Raw genomic sequence first — 14,903 nt, 5'->3', positions numbered from 1 at the left:
AATTAAAGTACGTATGTCCTGCTACGGGCGGCAGAACATCAGGGCACTGGGGAGTGCAGCTCTGAAGTGCATGCGCAATTGTAGCTATGCTTCGTCTTTACCCCTCTCTTCCGTTCGATGTGGTGAACACAAGGGGCTTATGCACCCTAAAGGAACAAGACTGATTTTGCCAGGAGCCTATTTCAGGAAGTAAGAAATCAGCCATCTTAAATTCTAGCACTGGAATCAATGGGTGCAGGCTGCGAAATATGTGGCCATCCTTTGGCAAGGGTACTGCCTCCTGGTTTGTAAGTTGAATTAGAAAGGCAGCCTTTCTTCAGCTATCCCCATAATCTAAGGCCCTAAAGGACTTGTTCTGAGAGAGAATACACCTACTAAAAATTCAGTTTTGATCCTCTATTTAATTTTCGCTTTTTCTGGTTGCAGTGTTAAAACAATCACCCTGGTTTGGGGATTCTCAAGCTGTGATTTAATGCTGTTCATCCCATGATGCCCCGCTCCTTGGTGCCAGGCAAGAGAAGGTGGGACTGGGGAAACGAAAAATAAAATGAAAAGCGAAAGCCAGCAGTTTCATTGATTCAACTAATTGCACTAAATCCACTGCACTAAATCCATGCATTCCATGGATGCTTAGGTAACATCCTTTTCTTTATAAGCAAGTGGCTGTCCTTGCAGCGTTTCAGTGAAAGGGGCAATACTGGTGGGTAATCTTCCTACTCTGATGTGGGCCAACCTGGAAATAAGGAGGAGACCTTCTGCTTTGCTTTTCTGTTGACTGTAAACCGGCAAAAGCTACAAGTTGTGAGGTTCTCTCACCAATTAGCAATGGGAAATTAACTTTATTGTTAACCTTGCCTGTGCCACCACCAAATTAATTGGCATCGGCCCAGGTCCCAGACCAAAGGCCAAGAAACACAAAGCAGAGCTCAGTCGGGTGATGCAGTGAGGACTGCTGCTCTGCCCACCCATCTCAGGCTGCCTACATGTCATTTTGACCCCTGGACACAAAGCAGAACGGCTTTGCACACCACCAGGCATGCTGAGCCAGACTTTCAGCAGGTATAAATGACTATGACCCCCAACAACTTCAGTGAAAAAGGTTTTGCATCACTTAAGAATTTAGCCATAATTAAACTCCTCAGAAGTCTTCTTCTCAGTTCCCTTTCAAAAAAAAAAAGTCTTTGTTACCCATCTCCTCTCTGCGGGTAACCACATTCTCTCCAGGCTCCAGCTGGAACCTGCATCACACATCGCTCAGTGCTCTGCTGCAAAAATCATTCTCCATTTACAGCACTAAATCCCATGCAAACACTCCTAAAATATCTTTGCTGGTTCCTCATGCCTAACAAAACAACACAAAATCCTGATTCTTTGCATGCCTCCCACAGCCATCCCAGCTGCTCCTGCCACCTTTCATTTCCTGTAGGCCCTCTTTACTCAACTGAAGTTACTCATCAGGAATCCCTCCTCCATCACTTGTCTAGGCTTTTTCTTTCATGGGACCCCTTTTTGGTTGGTTACTCTCCGCTAATGGTCACTACGAGCATCCACATAAGGATGAACAACATCCGAACAAGAAAAAATTGACATCCTCTCTTGTTCCCCTGTGGGTACCACTGAGACCAGCCAACGCCAAGCAACTGCAACAACAACAACAGGAGCAAGAGGTTATTTTAACCTTGTCCACTTCTTCCTCTCACATTCGGTTTAAAACTTGCAGTTGTAACAAGATTGAGCAGATGCGCGGAGATGCCCATTACTGGACGTTCAAAGCATACCTCTTGTGCTCCCAAAGAGCAAAACCCCTGTGACCTGGGCTGTGCTGGACTTGGCCCACCGCGTCCTTTCAGCCTCTAGGAATGAAAGCATGGCTTCATGCTAAGCCACCATACGTGTTTGACCTTCTCCCTCCTTAAGAGCTCCTGAGCTCAGTCTGAGACAACCTCTTTGCACAGGTCTGAGATTTAACAGCATTCATAAAGGACAGGTCTGCTCTTACACACAGACTTAGATGCTCTCTTTATAAGTCACGTCTTCCCCATCTCCCTTTTAAACTCTGTCCCCAAAAGTAGCTGCCCTGAGGCGTTCACTTTGAAAAACCATAATCATACTGTCCTCACCTTCATTATCCCTCTTCCCAGTATCTGCACCTCATTGTGTGGTCATCTCTTCCCATCGTTCTCTTCTTAATTTAGTTTGGAAATTCTCTAGAGCAATAAGACATCGTTATCTATTTTGTAAAGCGCCATTCAAAGCTGTAGTGGAGTAGCACTCATACGTGGTAAAAATCCTACCCATCCTTTTCCTCCGAAAGTCACATGGAGCTGGTTAATGCTCAGCAGGTTAATGCACCACAGCCCGGCAGGTGCTACTGGCAAGAACTCCAGCTACTGGTGTTTTCCTCTCAAATGAATGTGAGAGCTCAGTCGTGTTTTGCTTTTCTCAGAATACCATGGGAGGCCTGCAGCTGCTGTACGCCTGACAACCATACTACCACAGGCTATATTTTGGAGACAATTTTAAGAGCGTCAGAGCAGTGACGGTTGTTAGCAGGGTGATTTCACTGTCTGCACAGCAAGGAATTTGCAGGAGGTTCCCCCTCTGTTTTTGTAACACTTGTGGCTTTGTAACACTTGTTTGGCTCGGTTACAGCACACAGGGCTGAGCTGTGTTCCTAGCAGCCTGTGTCAAACGGCCTCACATCCCACCCCTACACATCCCCTATGGGAAACCCCACTGAGGAGGACAATGCAACTCCCTGGACCAAGAGGAGGCAGACTTTGGCAGGTAAAGACCTGCAACTACCTTCAGAAAGACTTCATTTCCATAGCAGTTAGCTGTGCAGGCTGATGCAGGTTACAACAGGCAATAAAAGAGACACTGGTCTGGGAAGAGAGAGGAACGTTCAGTAGAACTGCTGATACATTAGTTTTCCTCTCTGTCCTAGCAAATTGGATATATTCTATTAATGTGCTGAGAACTGGGCTGGATGTCTGGTCCTTAAAGTCATTTTCCTGAGGTATTTGGGAGAAATGCAAATCTGCCACTGGCTAGTTGCTGAAATCGTTAATAATCCCCTTCAATTTTAATACTGTCAAAAATATCTTAATGGAACAAAAAAAAATAATCAGCACAGATGATACTGTCAGTAGCAATGACAAAGCTCTTTACTCGCTGCTAATGACATAAAGTACTACGCACATCCTCATGTTTCATCCTAATGCCTAATAATGCAAATCAGCCCTATACATCTATATACATCTATATACCTGTCTACAGCTACAAACAGGCAGCAAGCAGAGAGCACTGGATTGCGAGATAAGAGACCTGGGCTGTATTTCTTGTTCTTCTGCAGAACTTCACACAAAATTGGGCCGAATCATTTCCCTGTCCGTGCTCCTGCAACTATCTCCATCCGTGTGGTTTTATCCAAATTTTACTCAAATTATGTTTTTCTTGAACAGGATACAGGACTGATGCAGGTCTGATACAGGACTTAGCACAGTGAGGACCAGTCTCAGGGGGAAGACGCAGCTGGAACTGAGTAGGGGCACGACGACATTACAAACACGAGCCTCAGCGGCTCCAGCAGGCTAGATGGTGCCATGCTGGCAGTGCCTTTACTGGACAAAAAGCCAGAAGAATCAGGGAAAGTGGGGACGTTACTGGCCAGAACTCAGCACTGCTCAATCAAGTAGTTCATTTGCTTGCCACATTAGAAGCAATGAAACATGGAAAGAGCTTAGCATTCAAGCTGCGTGACCTAGCTGTGAGTGAAGAGACGGGAACGATGTCAAGGAGGTTTTGTGCACGAAGCGTCCACAGACAAAACATTAGCTTAGGTCAGAGACCGCTGAGATGTGAAAGGGAGGATGGCCGTCTGTCTATCAACAACGGAAACAGAGAGCTGCTGCTATTTCACGCAGCAACAGGTGTAACAGTTGTCAAACAGAAACTTCCTCTTCACCCATTTGTAAAACCACTGGCCTGGGCAGTTAACAGGTCTGCCAATATCGAAAGCTTTGCTCTGGGAAATAAAAGCCAGGGGCGTTTGACGGCGGCAGGAGCCGGCTCGCCTGAACACGCTGGTATCTCTCGCCCGCTTCCCATACCTCGCCGCAATAGCTGTTTCCAAACCCAGGCAGCCTGCTCCCGCCGCGCAGAGCCATGCGGGCTGCGAGCGAGCAGGTAGGCAGCCGCCCCGCACCGCGCCGCGCCGCGCCGCGCCGCCCCGCCCGCTCCCACCGCAGCACCCGCCGCCCCGCGCCGGGGGCCCGGGGGCCGCGTTGGGGGCCCGGGGGCGGCGGGCCGCGCCGGGGCAGCCTCCCCAGTGGGCATGTGCGGAGCCGCTCGCACATGCCCACTCGGGCGGCGGCAGGCAGGCCGCGCCGCGCCGTCGGGGGCGGGTGGGGGCGCCCGGCAGCCACGAAGCGCACGCAAATCCCGCTCCGCGGGGCTGAGCCCGCCCGTCGGGGGATGGGGCGGGGGGGGAGGAGGGACGGGCGAGGGAGCCCCCGCGGCGGAGGAGGCCGCCCCGGCGCGGACTGACTAATCATTTTCGGGGCGGGGGGATGTGGCGGGCGGTGGCGGCGGGCGGAGCCGCCCCGGCAGCCGGGCGGGGCGGGGCGCGCCGCGCCGCGGCGTCCCGAGCGCGGCCCGCGGGGCGGCCCCGGCGGGAGGCGCCGCGCTGCGCCCCGCCGCCCCGCGCTAGCTGCCGCCGCCGCCCGGCCTGGCCCGGCCCGGCCTGGCCGGCCGCGGGGGCGCCGCGCAGGGCTGTGCGCGCCCCGCCTCGCCTCGCCTCGCCTCGCCTCGCCTGGCCTGGCCTCGCCTGCCGGGGGATTAGTCAGCAGTCTGCGCGCAGCCCCGCTCCCGCGCAAACTCCGCGCCGGGGGCGGTGGTGGCGGTAGCGGTGGCGGGGCTGCCCCGCGGCGGTCCGCGCCGCCGCTCCGCGGCCGCGGCGGGCGGTGTGTTGCTGGCAAGTCAGGCAATGAGGCGCTGGGAAACTCCTCTCGGGCACGGCGGCGTCGCAGGAGGAAGAGCGCCGTAGCCGCCCCGCGTACACACACACACACACACACACACGCACACGCGCGCGCGCGCGCGCACACGCGCGGAGGCAGGCGCACGCAGAGCGGCCGGCGGGCCCCCCGTCCCCGCCGCCCCGCGCAGCCGCGGCCGGCGGGGCTGCCCCATGGTCTTGCGGGGGCCGTGGGGCAGGTGCGGCGGCCCCGGCGCGGCGCTGGCCCTCCTGCGCTCCCTCCGCACTAGGATGTTGCGGCAGGTCTTGCACAGGGGGCTGGGGACGTCCTTCTCCCGGCTCGGCCACTTCGTCGCCAGCCACCCGGTGTTCTTCGCCTCGGCTCCCGTGCTCATCTCCATCCTGCTGGGCGCCAGCTTCAGCCGCTACCAGGTGGAGGAGAGCGTGGAGCACCTGCTGGCCCCCGCGCACAGCCTGGCCAAGATCGAGCGGAGCCTGGTCAACAGCCTCTTCCCCGTGAACCGCTCCAAGCACCGGCTCTACTCCGACCTGCAAACCCCGGGCCGCTACGGCCGGGTGATCATCACCTCCTTCCGCAAGGCCAACATGCTCGACCAGCACCACACCGATCTCATCCTCAAGGTAACCGCGGCCCCGCCGGCTCCGCATCTGCGTGCGCTCCGGCGCCTGCCCGCCCGCCCGCTGGGGACGCGGCGCGTACGGCTGCGAAGTCGCATCCCTGCAACAGTTGGGATGACTACCCTTTTTTTAAGAGCGATCTGAAACCTCTCTTCCCCCCCCCCCCCCCACTTGCTTCCTCAGATAGAGACACAGCGAAGGGACTGCGCTTTTCTTTCTTTTTTTTGGGGGGGGGGGCGGGGGGGATGGTTTGGGTTTGTCTTTTAATTTGCTTTGGGTGAAGGAGAATGGCAGGTTGCTTGGTGAAACAATTTTTCCAGTCCCTCTGCGCTCGTCTTGCAGTCGTGCTCCCGAGTGAAGGCGGCTCGGGGTTTGATAAACTCCAACTTCACAAACAGTTAGGTACCAATCTGCCAAGCTGCCGAGAACGCCTTGGGGGGCTGCAGCTGCGTGTGGACTGCACTTTTGCCTAGTGCAAGCTGACGTGAAAGCGCCTTTTCATGGCTCTTGAAGGCAAATAACGTGATTCAGTTGATTATTTTTAGCGGGCAGTGTTTTTTCCCCTCCCTTCCCAACCCATCGCAAAAAATGCTGTTTGCATAGATTAAGAAAAATGCAGTTCAGCTGTAGACTGGAGGTGTGGTGCATATCGTTACATGATGTGCTGCTCTTTCAAGTTATCTATACCAGGCATCATCTTTTCATGTCACTTAGGCGGCGTGGGGTATGTAAGTAACAATCGGCACAGGACATCTCACTGTGCAGTATGTCGTAACATGTCGGAAGTCTGAATTTCTTGGAGCTGGACTTGTAGTTTACACCACGGTAGTTCTGAGCGTTCCTTGAAGGAAAAACAGGGAGGACGGGTGCAAAAATTATATGCTAAGAGGGTCAAGTCGTGAAAGAAGAGAACATTTACAAATACCCAGAGGTGTGGCTATCTGAATTTGCGCACCTTCAGCACTGAGCAACTGGAGCGCTGCGCGTTTACACTCTTCCCTTATGGAAACCCCAGAGACTCAGTGTTGCTTTTTCTTTTTTTTCTGAATGTCAAACTGTCAGACCATACAAAAGGCAATGTCAATATCTTTAAGCTGCAGAGAGAGTCTCCTCTAAAATGAGAAGGTAGATACAAATTCCTGTTCTAAGAGACTTTGGGGAGATCTCACTCTTTTTACTAAGCAAGGAAATAACTGTTACAAAGTACGTATTTTTATTTCCATTGTAGCCCGGTACAGAACTATAGTACAGAGACGCTGAGTATTTTATGTTTTCCTTTTTTTGCTGTTGACGTATTACCCAACGGTAATCAGCAAACAGATTTAATGAGCATAGACTCACTAAGTACAGTAACAGAAATGTTACTGGCGAATGAGAAAAATCGTCTCTCTGGAGTTTCATTCCTTCATTTTCTTGTACCATGAACTGCATTCACATCCACTATGTGCACATTTACTCAGTCATAGGATAATAACAATAACAGATTTTTTTCTCTGTACTCCTTTCCTTAGAGATCTGTAGTTTTATCAATAGCATAGTGACACACAAATAAATGTTACTCTGAATCTTTCCACAAGCAAACTTACGCAAAAGGTTTATCATACCAGCAAAAAAAAGCTATAACTTGGCAAGTTCTGTCAGGATTTAACACTGCCTCATTTTTAATAGATGGAATTTGCCGATAAAATGATTGTTTTTCATTTAGGGAGATAATGAAACACCATTGTTATTTGACTCTTTAGTTACTGTTACTTTGGCATGGTCAGGCATATTTGATGCGTTATTTCCAACTCTTTACGTATCTAATTTCAGTACGTCTCGTGCAAAGTGCTTATGTCTCTGTCCTAATTATTCCTCTGTTTTGGGCAGAGCCAGGCTCAGACAGCTGCCTAAGGAACCCTGTGGATGGCCCAGCGGGTCAAAACACAGCAAAATAGGAAGGAGAGCTCCCAGGTCCCAACATTGTTATATACACAGTGACAAAGGGTTACATCGTTCTGTGTCAAGAGCATGAGCGAGAGAAGGAGAAAGGGAATGGTCTGTCCATCTAGGCTTTCATTCACATAGCCGGTTGCCTGGAGGAGAGAAGGGAACAAAGACATCTGAAAAAGTATCCTGACCCAGCCCAGAGCCAGCCAGTTCAAAGTGCTGTGCTTGTAAATAAGCATCCTGGGTGAAAGTAATAAATATTCAGGGAGTAATCACAGCTACATTCCTATAAATGCTGCCATGGAGGTACAGTTAGGGCAAACTCTGTGTGGGCAGCTTTTATGTATCCTTCCTTTTCTGAAGAAGGATGACCTCGCCAAGGAAGAGATTTAGCCTCCGAAGAGGCATCAGGTTGGACGCTGCCTCCTCCCATACGGCTGTTGCTGCATCTCCACCCACTGGCAGGAGGCACCCAGAAATCGCCCCAACAGGCACCTCTGATGGCATCTCTTCTAGGTTTCCTTACCCGCTCTATCTACCTCAGCAGGCAAGGAGGAAGCTCGATGAGCCTTAAACCATGAGTGCTTCCCTAGTTGCATGACAAGGGAAAGGAGGAGATTTCTCCCTGGTTTCAGCAGCACAGGAAGTGAGCTGCCATTATCGTAACCTGAGTAATGAGGTCCAAAGTTTTGCAGTCTGAGCAATTGGAATTGGAACCTAGCTGGTACAGTCAGAAGTTAATAACTTTAATATCCCAATTAATTATTTAACTAATAAACTAATAACTTCTTTGGTGGCTTCTCTAAAATACTGTGGTTGACTTAGTGCAATTCCTAACAGGCACATTATCAGCCGGAGACGTTATTTCTTAGCACTTCTGCGTAATACTTCAGTAGCTGGCTGGGAAGAGATTTAGGAAAGAGAACAGCCTCGTGCCTGTCTCGGGCCCAGATTTCAAGCAATGCTCCCAGAGCAGTAGATGCTGCAGGGCTCCCCGCTGACAGCATACATATGTTAGCGCGATGGTGGCTGCTCACATGACGGTGGCGGTTCTTGCTGAATGTACAAGCTGCTCCACACAAGTTCTCTCCTGTTAATTAGCAGGGAGGCGTGTGGCTGCCTTATATATAACAGTTTTGACTTGAAGATGATGCTGATTACCCTTTTTTGTGTAGCAGTCTCCATCCATAGTTCTCATACCACTCCCCATAAACACTTAAACCATTTCTGCACCAGCTGTCCATTGCATTTCCAGCTAGCCTAGTCATTTGCAGAAGAAAGGAAAGGGAAAAACCGAAACCTATCCTGAGTCTCTGGCCTTGAATGAGTGAGCCAACAAAAAGCTCTGCAGAGTCTCAGATATGCAAGAGATGCATCCTGAGACCGGGATGCTCTGGGAGGGCAGTAATGGAAATTTGCTGTCTGCTATGCTTGCTCCATAGCTGTGCACAGGGCATTGGCATCCTGCGCTGTCAGTCCAGGACCTTTCGTCCTCAAGATTTCACTCCTTAGAGAGAGAGAGGAAGATGAAACAAAAACACCTAGCTGAAGAAAGTGTGTTTTTAGCCCTGTACTTAAAGAAGCAGTTGGAGAAACAAAAATAATTTGGATATTTGGTGCAGACCACCATGCAAAAGTTCAGATGCTTGTGTAAATCCAGTACAAATCATTTAAGCCTAGAATCAAACCTAAAAATAGTATGAGAGCAGCCCCCTCCCATTTCACTGTGATATTTCCGCTTGCAGCTAGAAACTTGAAAGGTTAAAGGCATACAGACTTGCTGGAAATACAGACCTAGCCAGATTTTTTTAAGCCTCAAAAAGAAATTTATTCTGATTTAGCTGGAATTTGAGACGCTCCTCTTTATGAGCCTGCCTGTTCATTCCTCCATAATTACAGTGAGTTAACTGTATTATACTTCAACAGACTTTTTTTTTAATACGTTCCTTTTTGCAGAAGAACATCTCCTCTTCCACTTAGGCTACTGTATTTTTAACATTAACACCGTATTAATATTTTTTGCCAGAAAACTCTACTTCAGGTGACAAGACCCAAAGATGAAAAGAGAATAAAATGCAGCATGCCTTACTGAAAGGGATTGTATTTATAGCTTGCCAATATGAAAATCTATAGATGTAGGTTTATTTTTCTTTCAAAGAAGCCTGTCCTAACTGCAGATTTTCAAAGGCAGTGCTTATGCATTGCCTCTCTCATATAAGCTGGCCGTCACTGGATCTAGAAAACTGCTTGAATTTCTACTCGAACATGTGAGTGCGTAGTCAAACTAGATATTTATGTGTAAGCACAGATTTATTTAAGAACTGCACAACTTCTGATTACTGCAAAACAAAGTGGTTTAACTTCAGAATTTTGTAGCCATCATACTTGTCTGGGTTTTGTTTCTTCTCCTTGTTCTTTAATTATTGTCTGTGTTAAAGTGTACGCCTGCATGCTCTGTCTACTTTCTTCCCGGATTTCCTCATTCTTTTTCTCTGTGTGAAGAAACTCACGAAGGAGATGACTGTGTTTATGTTCCCGTGTTTGTGGTATTTCTCATTGCTTTGCTGTACAAGCGTGGCACGCGTAAGCCTTTATTTTCAAAGTCTTTGGAGCCTCTGGTTGTGCAGCACAGCTGAAAACTAGGTGTGTTGTGATTTTGGCTAATGGCAGCTACCCATTATGTCAAAACTTTGGCTACTTCTAAATGCCAGCGCACAGAGAGTCCATGGTGGATCTAGCCATGGATGTAGTAGATTTTCACCTTCTCGGTGTAGCTCAAGCACTAAAAACACTTCCAGACAAGTAGACAACTGAACAAATAGTGAATTCTGCTGAAAAATAAAGGATGAAGTCATGTCTTTAGAGCAAGGCTGTAAGATGAGGGGAAGAGTCCTAATATAAGAAAAACAAGGGTGTGAAAGCAGCAGAAGTGCAAGCCTGTTGTCATAGCAGCACAATGCTGCAGGGCTAAAATGTATCTTATGCGAAAACAGATGAGAATTAAGATATGCAGGTAAGATCTGGGCACAGCCAGGGGAAAAGGAAAATAAACAGCACACTGCCAGGGCACCACAGAGACACGCGCAGAAACCCCCTCCTACGCTTAATGGCCATCGTGTCGGCAGGAGCTCGGCGCCGTTTCTGCGCGGGAGAGTTTGATCTCGGCTCAGGCTAGAGCAGAAGTCACCAAGTTCCCGCGTGCCGGGGAGTCGCGCTGCGTCCGACGCGGTCCCGCGCTGCCCTCCCGGGCACTTTCAGCCAGCTGCGCCCCGCTCAGCGGTTTGGAGTCACCCCAAGCCGTCCGTGTCTGGGTTGCCGACCGCCCCGTGTCGTACGGCATTGCCTGCGTTTGAAGGTCAGAGCTGACCTCTCGCGCAGGGGGCACAGCTTTTCTCGCTGCGTGGCTTGAAGTGCGTTACAGGGGACGTCAGACCCGTTCCCAGAGCGTCTGGAAAAACGCAGCAAGCAGGTAGAGCAGGCGCGCGCCACTGACCCACGCGCCGGGCGCTCGGTGCCTCCGTCGGCGGGAGGGCCCAGCCGGCTCCCCCGGGCACCGTGCCCCAGCGCGGCTCGGTGGATCTCAGAGGAGGTGTCGGGGCTCCTTGGCAACCAACCGCATTTGGGCTTCCCAAAAGCTGTGGCCGGGCCTGCCGTTATGCTGCCGTGTGAACAGCAGGGACCTTTGCTGCAGGGCCTCCAGAGATGCAGAGCCCCCCAGCAACCTCGTCTCTCCTCTGGGGAGAGATAGCAAGGAATTGATGCGTTAATTAAAATGATCAGTTGTGAACTTGAAGCTACTGAGATTTTCTATAGCAAAAAAGGGGCCATTAGTCACTCGTACGTTGGAGGAGGCCTGGATAAGGGTCCGTACCGTGTTCCCAGTCCCCTTGAAAAGCACTTTTTAGAGCTGATGAGAGATCAGCAACAAAAACAAAATTTTTATCTTGATTCCAGTCATAAAAAAATTGATCTTGGATTCACATTCCAAGCAACCTAACGGGATTTCTGCTGCCTCTGCATCATGTCCTCCTGGAGCAGTAGGACTGAAAATTTGCTGGCCAGACCGGGGTGTGTTCAGCGCAGCGAAACAAATTTAGATGGAATTGCTGGGGCAGTGGTTGCAATGAAGACCGCGTTGACTGGAAAAGCTTTTCCACTTTGGAAAAGAACAATCGTGTCTAGCAGTTTTCTGTCAAGAAGGTCTGTGGAAATATAAATGCACACATATCTGTCAACGTGCACGTTTGAGCACTATGATAGTGGTCCATACGTTGATGATTTGTATTTTACACATTTTTAGATTTTGTTTATGTTAAAAATTGTTGGGAAAAAATATGATTCTGTTATTCACCATGTTTTGGACAGCTGACAAAACTAATTGTAAAAATACATAGCTGAAATAGTTGTCATCTTCTTTTAGAAACTAGAGTTTATTTAGGAAATCTCTGTGGGACTGCTAGAGAAAGAGCCCAACTACCCGTAATGTTCCTCACTGCATGCTCTCCAGCTACAATTCCTAATATTTTGTTCTGAGCCATTACGATCTATTAGCTTTGCCCGTCAGCTGCGCACGCAGCCTCCATCCCTCGGCCAGAAAGGCTTGTTCAGGACACCTCGGCCGGCTGCCTGGCTTGAACCCTTGTTCTGGATGCACGGTAGTCGGGCTCACAGCAGAGCCTAGCCCTATTGAAAGGCTACCTTGCCTTCCCTCCCTGCACCCTTTTCTGATTAAAATACATTATGAATAGTTTCATTCTGTCCATGTCTGCAAAGTGTGCAGAGTGTTTTCTTTTGTGAATTAAGTTGGGAGCTGTGTCTTTTCCCTCTTATAACTGTTTTGCTTTTTGACTGAGACAGTCCCTTGCAGTGAATAAAAAAGCACTCCGCAAAGGTGGTGCATGCCAAAGATTACTGAGATCATAGAAAAAGAGGGGGAGTTTATAGCAATCCAATAAAAGCTTTTCCCTCTCTTCATTTTCTTTGGCACAAGTTACCTGTAAAAATTACCAAAACAGTAAACCAGAAAAATGAATCCTACCTTTAATTCATTGCCTTCTGACTGAAAAGCTAGAAAGCAGGAGCCCAAAATAGAGAGGAGTTTTTAAGCATTAATACATAATGAGTTCAGTTTTTGCTTTATTTTTGAGCCTTCTCAGGCTTTCCTCCATAATCGTGAGATCAGACATTTCTTTTGCTGATGAAAGCTGAGATTCTTTTTAAAAAAAAAAAAAAACCCACAATACTTCAGGCTACAGGGCTCAAAGAAACACCAGACTCAGTGAAAATGACAATAAAATTTTAAGAGTTGGCCCCACTGACTAAAATGAAGTTCATTTTCAATTCCAACCATAGGACACAGACTGTGAGACTGAGTCAAATAATAGCAAAAAAATACATTGTAATGTGGCATTGCAAAGATCTGACTCCCATGAGTAAAGCATGTCTCTGTATGTGCCAGATCATTTGCAACACAGGAAGAAATACGTGTGTTTAGCTCGCTTTATCTAGTTGGCTGCTCATCGACTATATGTCAAGTAAAAAAGCATAGTCAAGTCCTTATGATGAGTAATGTCACCTATAAAACACTGCACATCACTGCTCAGCAGCAAAACCAAACACATTTTCGCAGTATAATAACCACAAGCTGATTTTACGCATCCTTAATGTTAAAAATGGTGGTGGCAGCTCTGTTGTGATCCAGCTCCCAGGGGAGTCGGACCATCTTTCCCTGGCCTAGAAGAGGAGCTGGGTGAAACCCGGGCACGCCGCTGAAGGTTGCTGCTCCCTCGCCGTGGAGTTTCCCTGGGAGCAGACCCGTTCTGCCCGCAAGGAGAGCCTCTTGTCAGGCACAAATTGCCTTTTCTGGTTCTTCGGTCCTCATCCTGTTTGACTATAGCTTTGATCCTGGTAGCAGATTATATAATGTGGGCTTAAAGGATTTCTGGGATTGGACCGTTTTGCAAATGAATCGGCAGTTTCTAAGCCCTCCCTGCTGGGATGGGATCTGTTTGCTTCGCAGGAATGCTGCAGAGTTTTTTTGTTTCCTTATTAAATTGACCAAAAAAAAAAAAATCGGACAGTACATGCTCACTTTTTAATTAAAGGCAGGACTTTTAGAGAAAACAAAGGAGCTAGAGGTTTTCCTGGCCCCTTCTCATGGCTCCCTGGGTCTTTTGAACGGCTTAAGAATAAAACCAAGATTTCTGTCCTGAGGATAGAGCTCTAAGTACTCCCCTTTGCCTTCAAGTTTCGGCTTGGCTGTCAGCGCTGAAAGTTGCGCAAAGCTCGCTGCTGGCCCTCTTGCAGAGCCTGGTGCTGCACTTTGCAATCGCAGAAAAGCAAAACTGAGCGTACTGAGTGGCTCTGTTTCTCAGTGTCTCCCTTCCTGCGTTTATGGCAGAGGTAGGAGAACCGGCAGCCAAAAATAGCTTTAAGAAAGCTTTGCAGCTGTGGCACTCAGAGGCCCTGGGGCAAACGGTTTAGCCCAGGATCAGTGCAAGGATTCTGCATTTTGCTTCCTGGCATCCCCTCCTGGGCCCGCCGTCAAAACCAACTGATAGAGCACGAGGTTTAGCCATCCCTCATCTGTCAGCTACGTCACAGACTAAAACAGGGATTGGTGTGGAGATGTGAAATGCGAATAGCGCTCAGCTGGAGGCTCCTTGTAGAAAGGGATTTATCTCCCCATTGAAGCCACCTTTGGTCTGTCAAAAATAAGTAAAGCCGTGAGCACGAGACTTGGAGTAAACAAAGACCAGGACCAAGATGTTATCAGATGCAAATGGCAAACAGGCTGAAGGAGGAGAAAATGCTGTCCTTCCTTTCTAGAAATCTCCAGCATGGTACAGGACACAGATGAAGACTGTTTTCGGAAGGGAAAGGGGAACTGCAAGTGATGGTCACTGTTTAAACCAGGACAGAGAGAGATGAGTGTCAGTTATTATCTCATGACTGAGCACTTTCAGGGAAAAGGCCAAAAGTAGTATGCCATCACAGCAAGTAAGCGGAGGCAGTACTGTTCAGTTCTTATGCTGAAGTGCTCTAGTACCTCAGCAGTAAACTGCTTTTTGGTTACTCGCACTGTTAATTAACTGAAAAAGCTGTAAGAAATGAGCAAGCAATACATGTCTTCCATCAAGAAAAACTACTTGTGCAGCTTTATTATTCCGTTAATTCTCCCTTTCTACTAATAGGATCAGTAAGGATAAGAAAACAATTGGATAAAAGAGAGAATCTGGTGGTCAGTCATTTGTCCCAGTCCTTGGTGTCAGATTTATTTAGAATATACTTACTTGCCAGTGAACTGCAGCCCTGGGGAAAAAGATGCTAATGTTGTCCAGCGTGGACAACGGTGTCT

At 48.8% G+C, this 14,903-nt stretch overlaps 1 protein-coding gene across 2 annotated transcripts in view; it reads left to right on the top strand.

The window, feature by feature from the left end:
• The first annotated feature begins 3,924 nt into the window (after window positions 1–3,924).
• PTCHD1 (patched domain containing 1) overlaps window positions 3,925–14,903 on the top strand; it is a 48,319-nt gene continuing 37,340 nt past the window's right edge. Inside the window, exons 1-2 of one of the 2 annotated variants that reach the window (XM_068917842.1) lie at window positions 3,925–4,188; window positions 5,282–5,620. In XM_068917842.1, the coding sequence (XP_068773943.1) occupies window positions 4,168–4,188; window positions 5,282–5,620 (360 nt within the window). In that variant the 5' untranslated portion in view covers window positions 3,925–4,167. Of the gene's footprint in view, window positions 4,189–5,164; window positions 5,621–14,903 lie in introns of those variants that run through there. The other variant, XM_068917841.1, reaches the window with a different exon arrangement.

Source organism: Struthio camelus, chromosome 1 (assembly GCF_040807025.1).
Source record: "Struthio camelus isolate bStrCam1 chromosome 1, bStrCam1.hap1, whole genome shotgun sequence".
Classification (NCBI taxonomy): domain Eukaryota; kingdom Metazoa; phylum Chordata; class Aves; order Struthioniformes; family Struthionidae; genus Struthio; species Struthio camelus.
The sequence above is the reverse complement of the archived record's forward strand: the minus strand, read 5'-3'. Positions and strand labels throughout refer to the sequence as shown.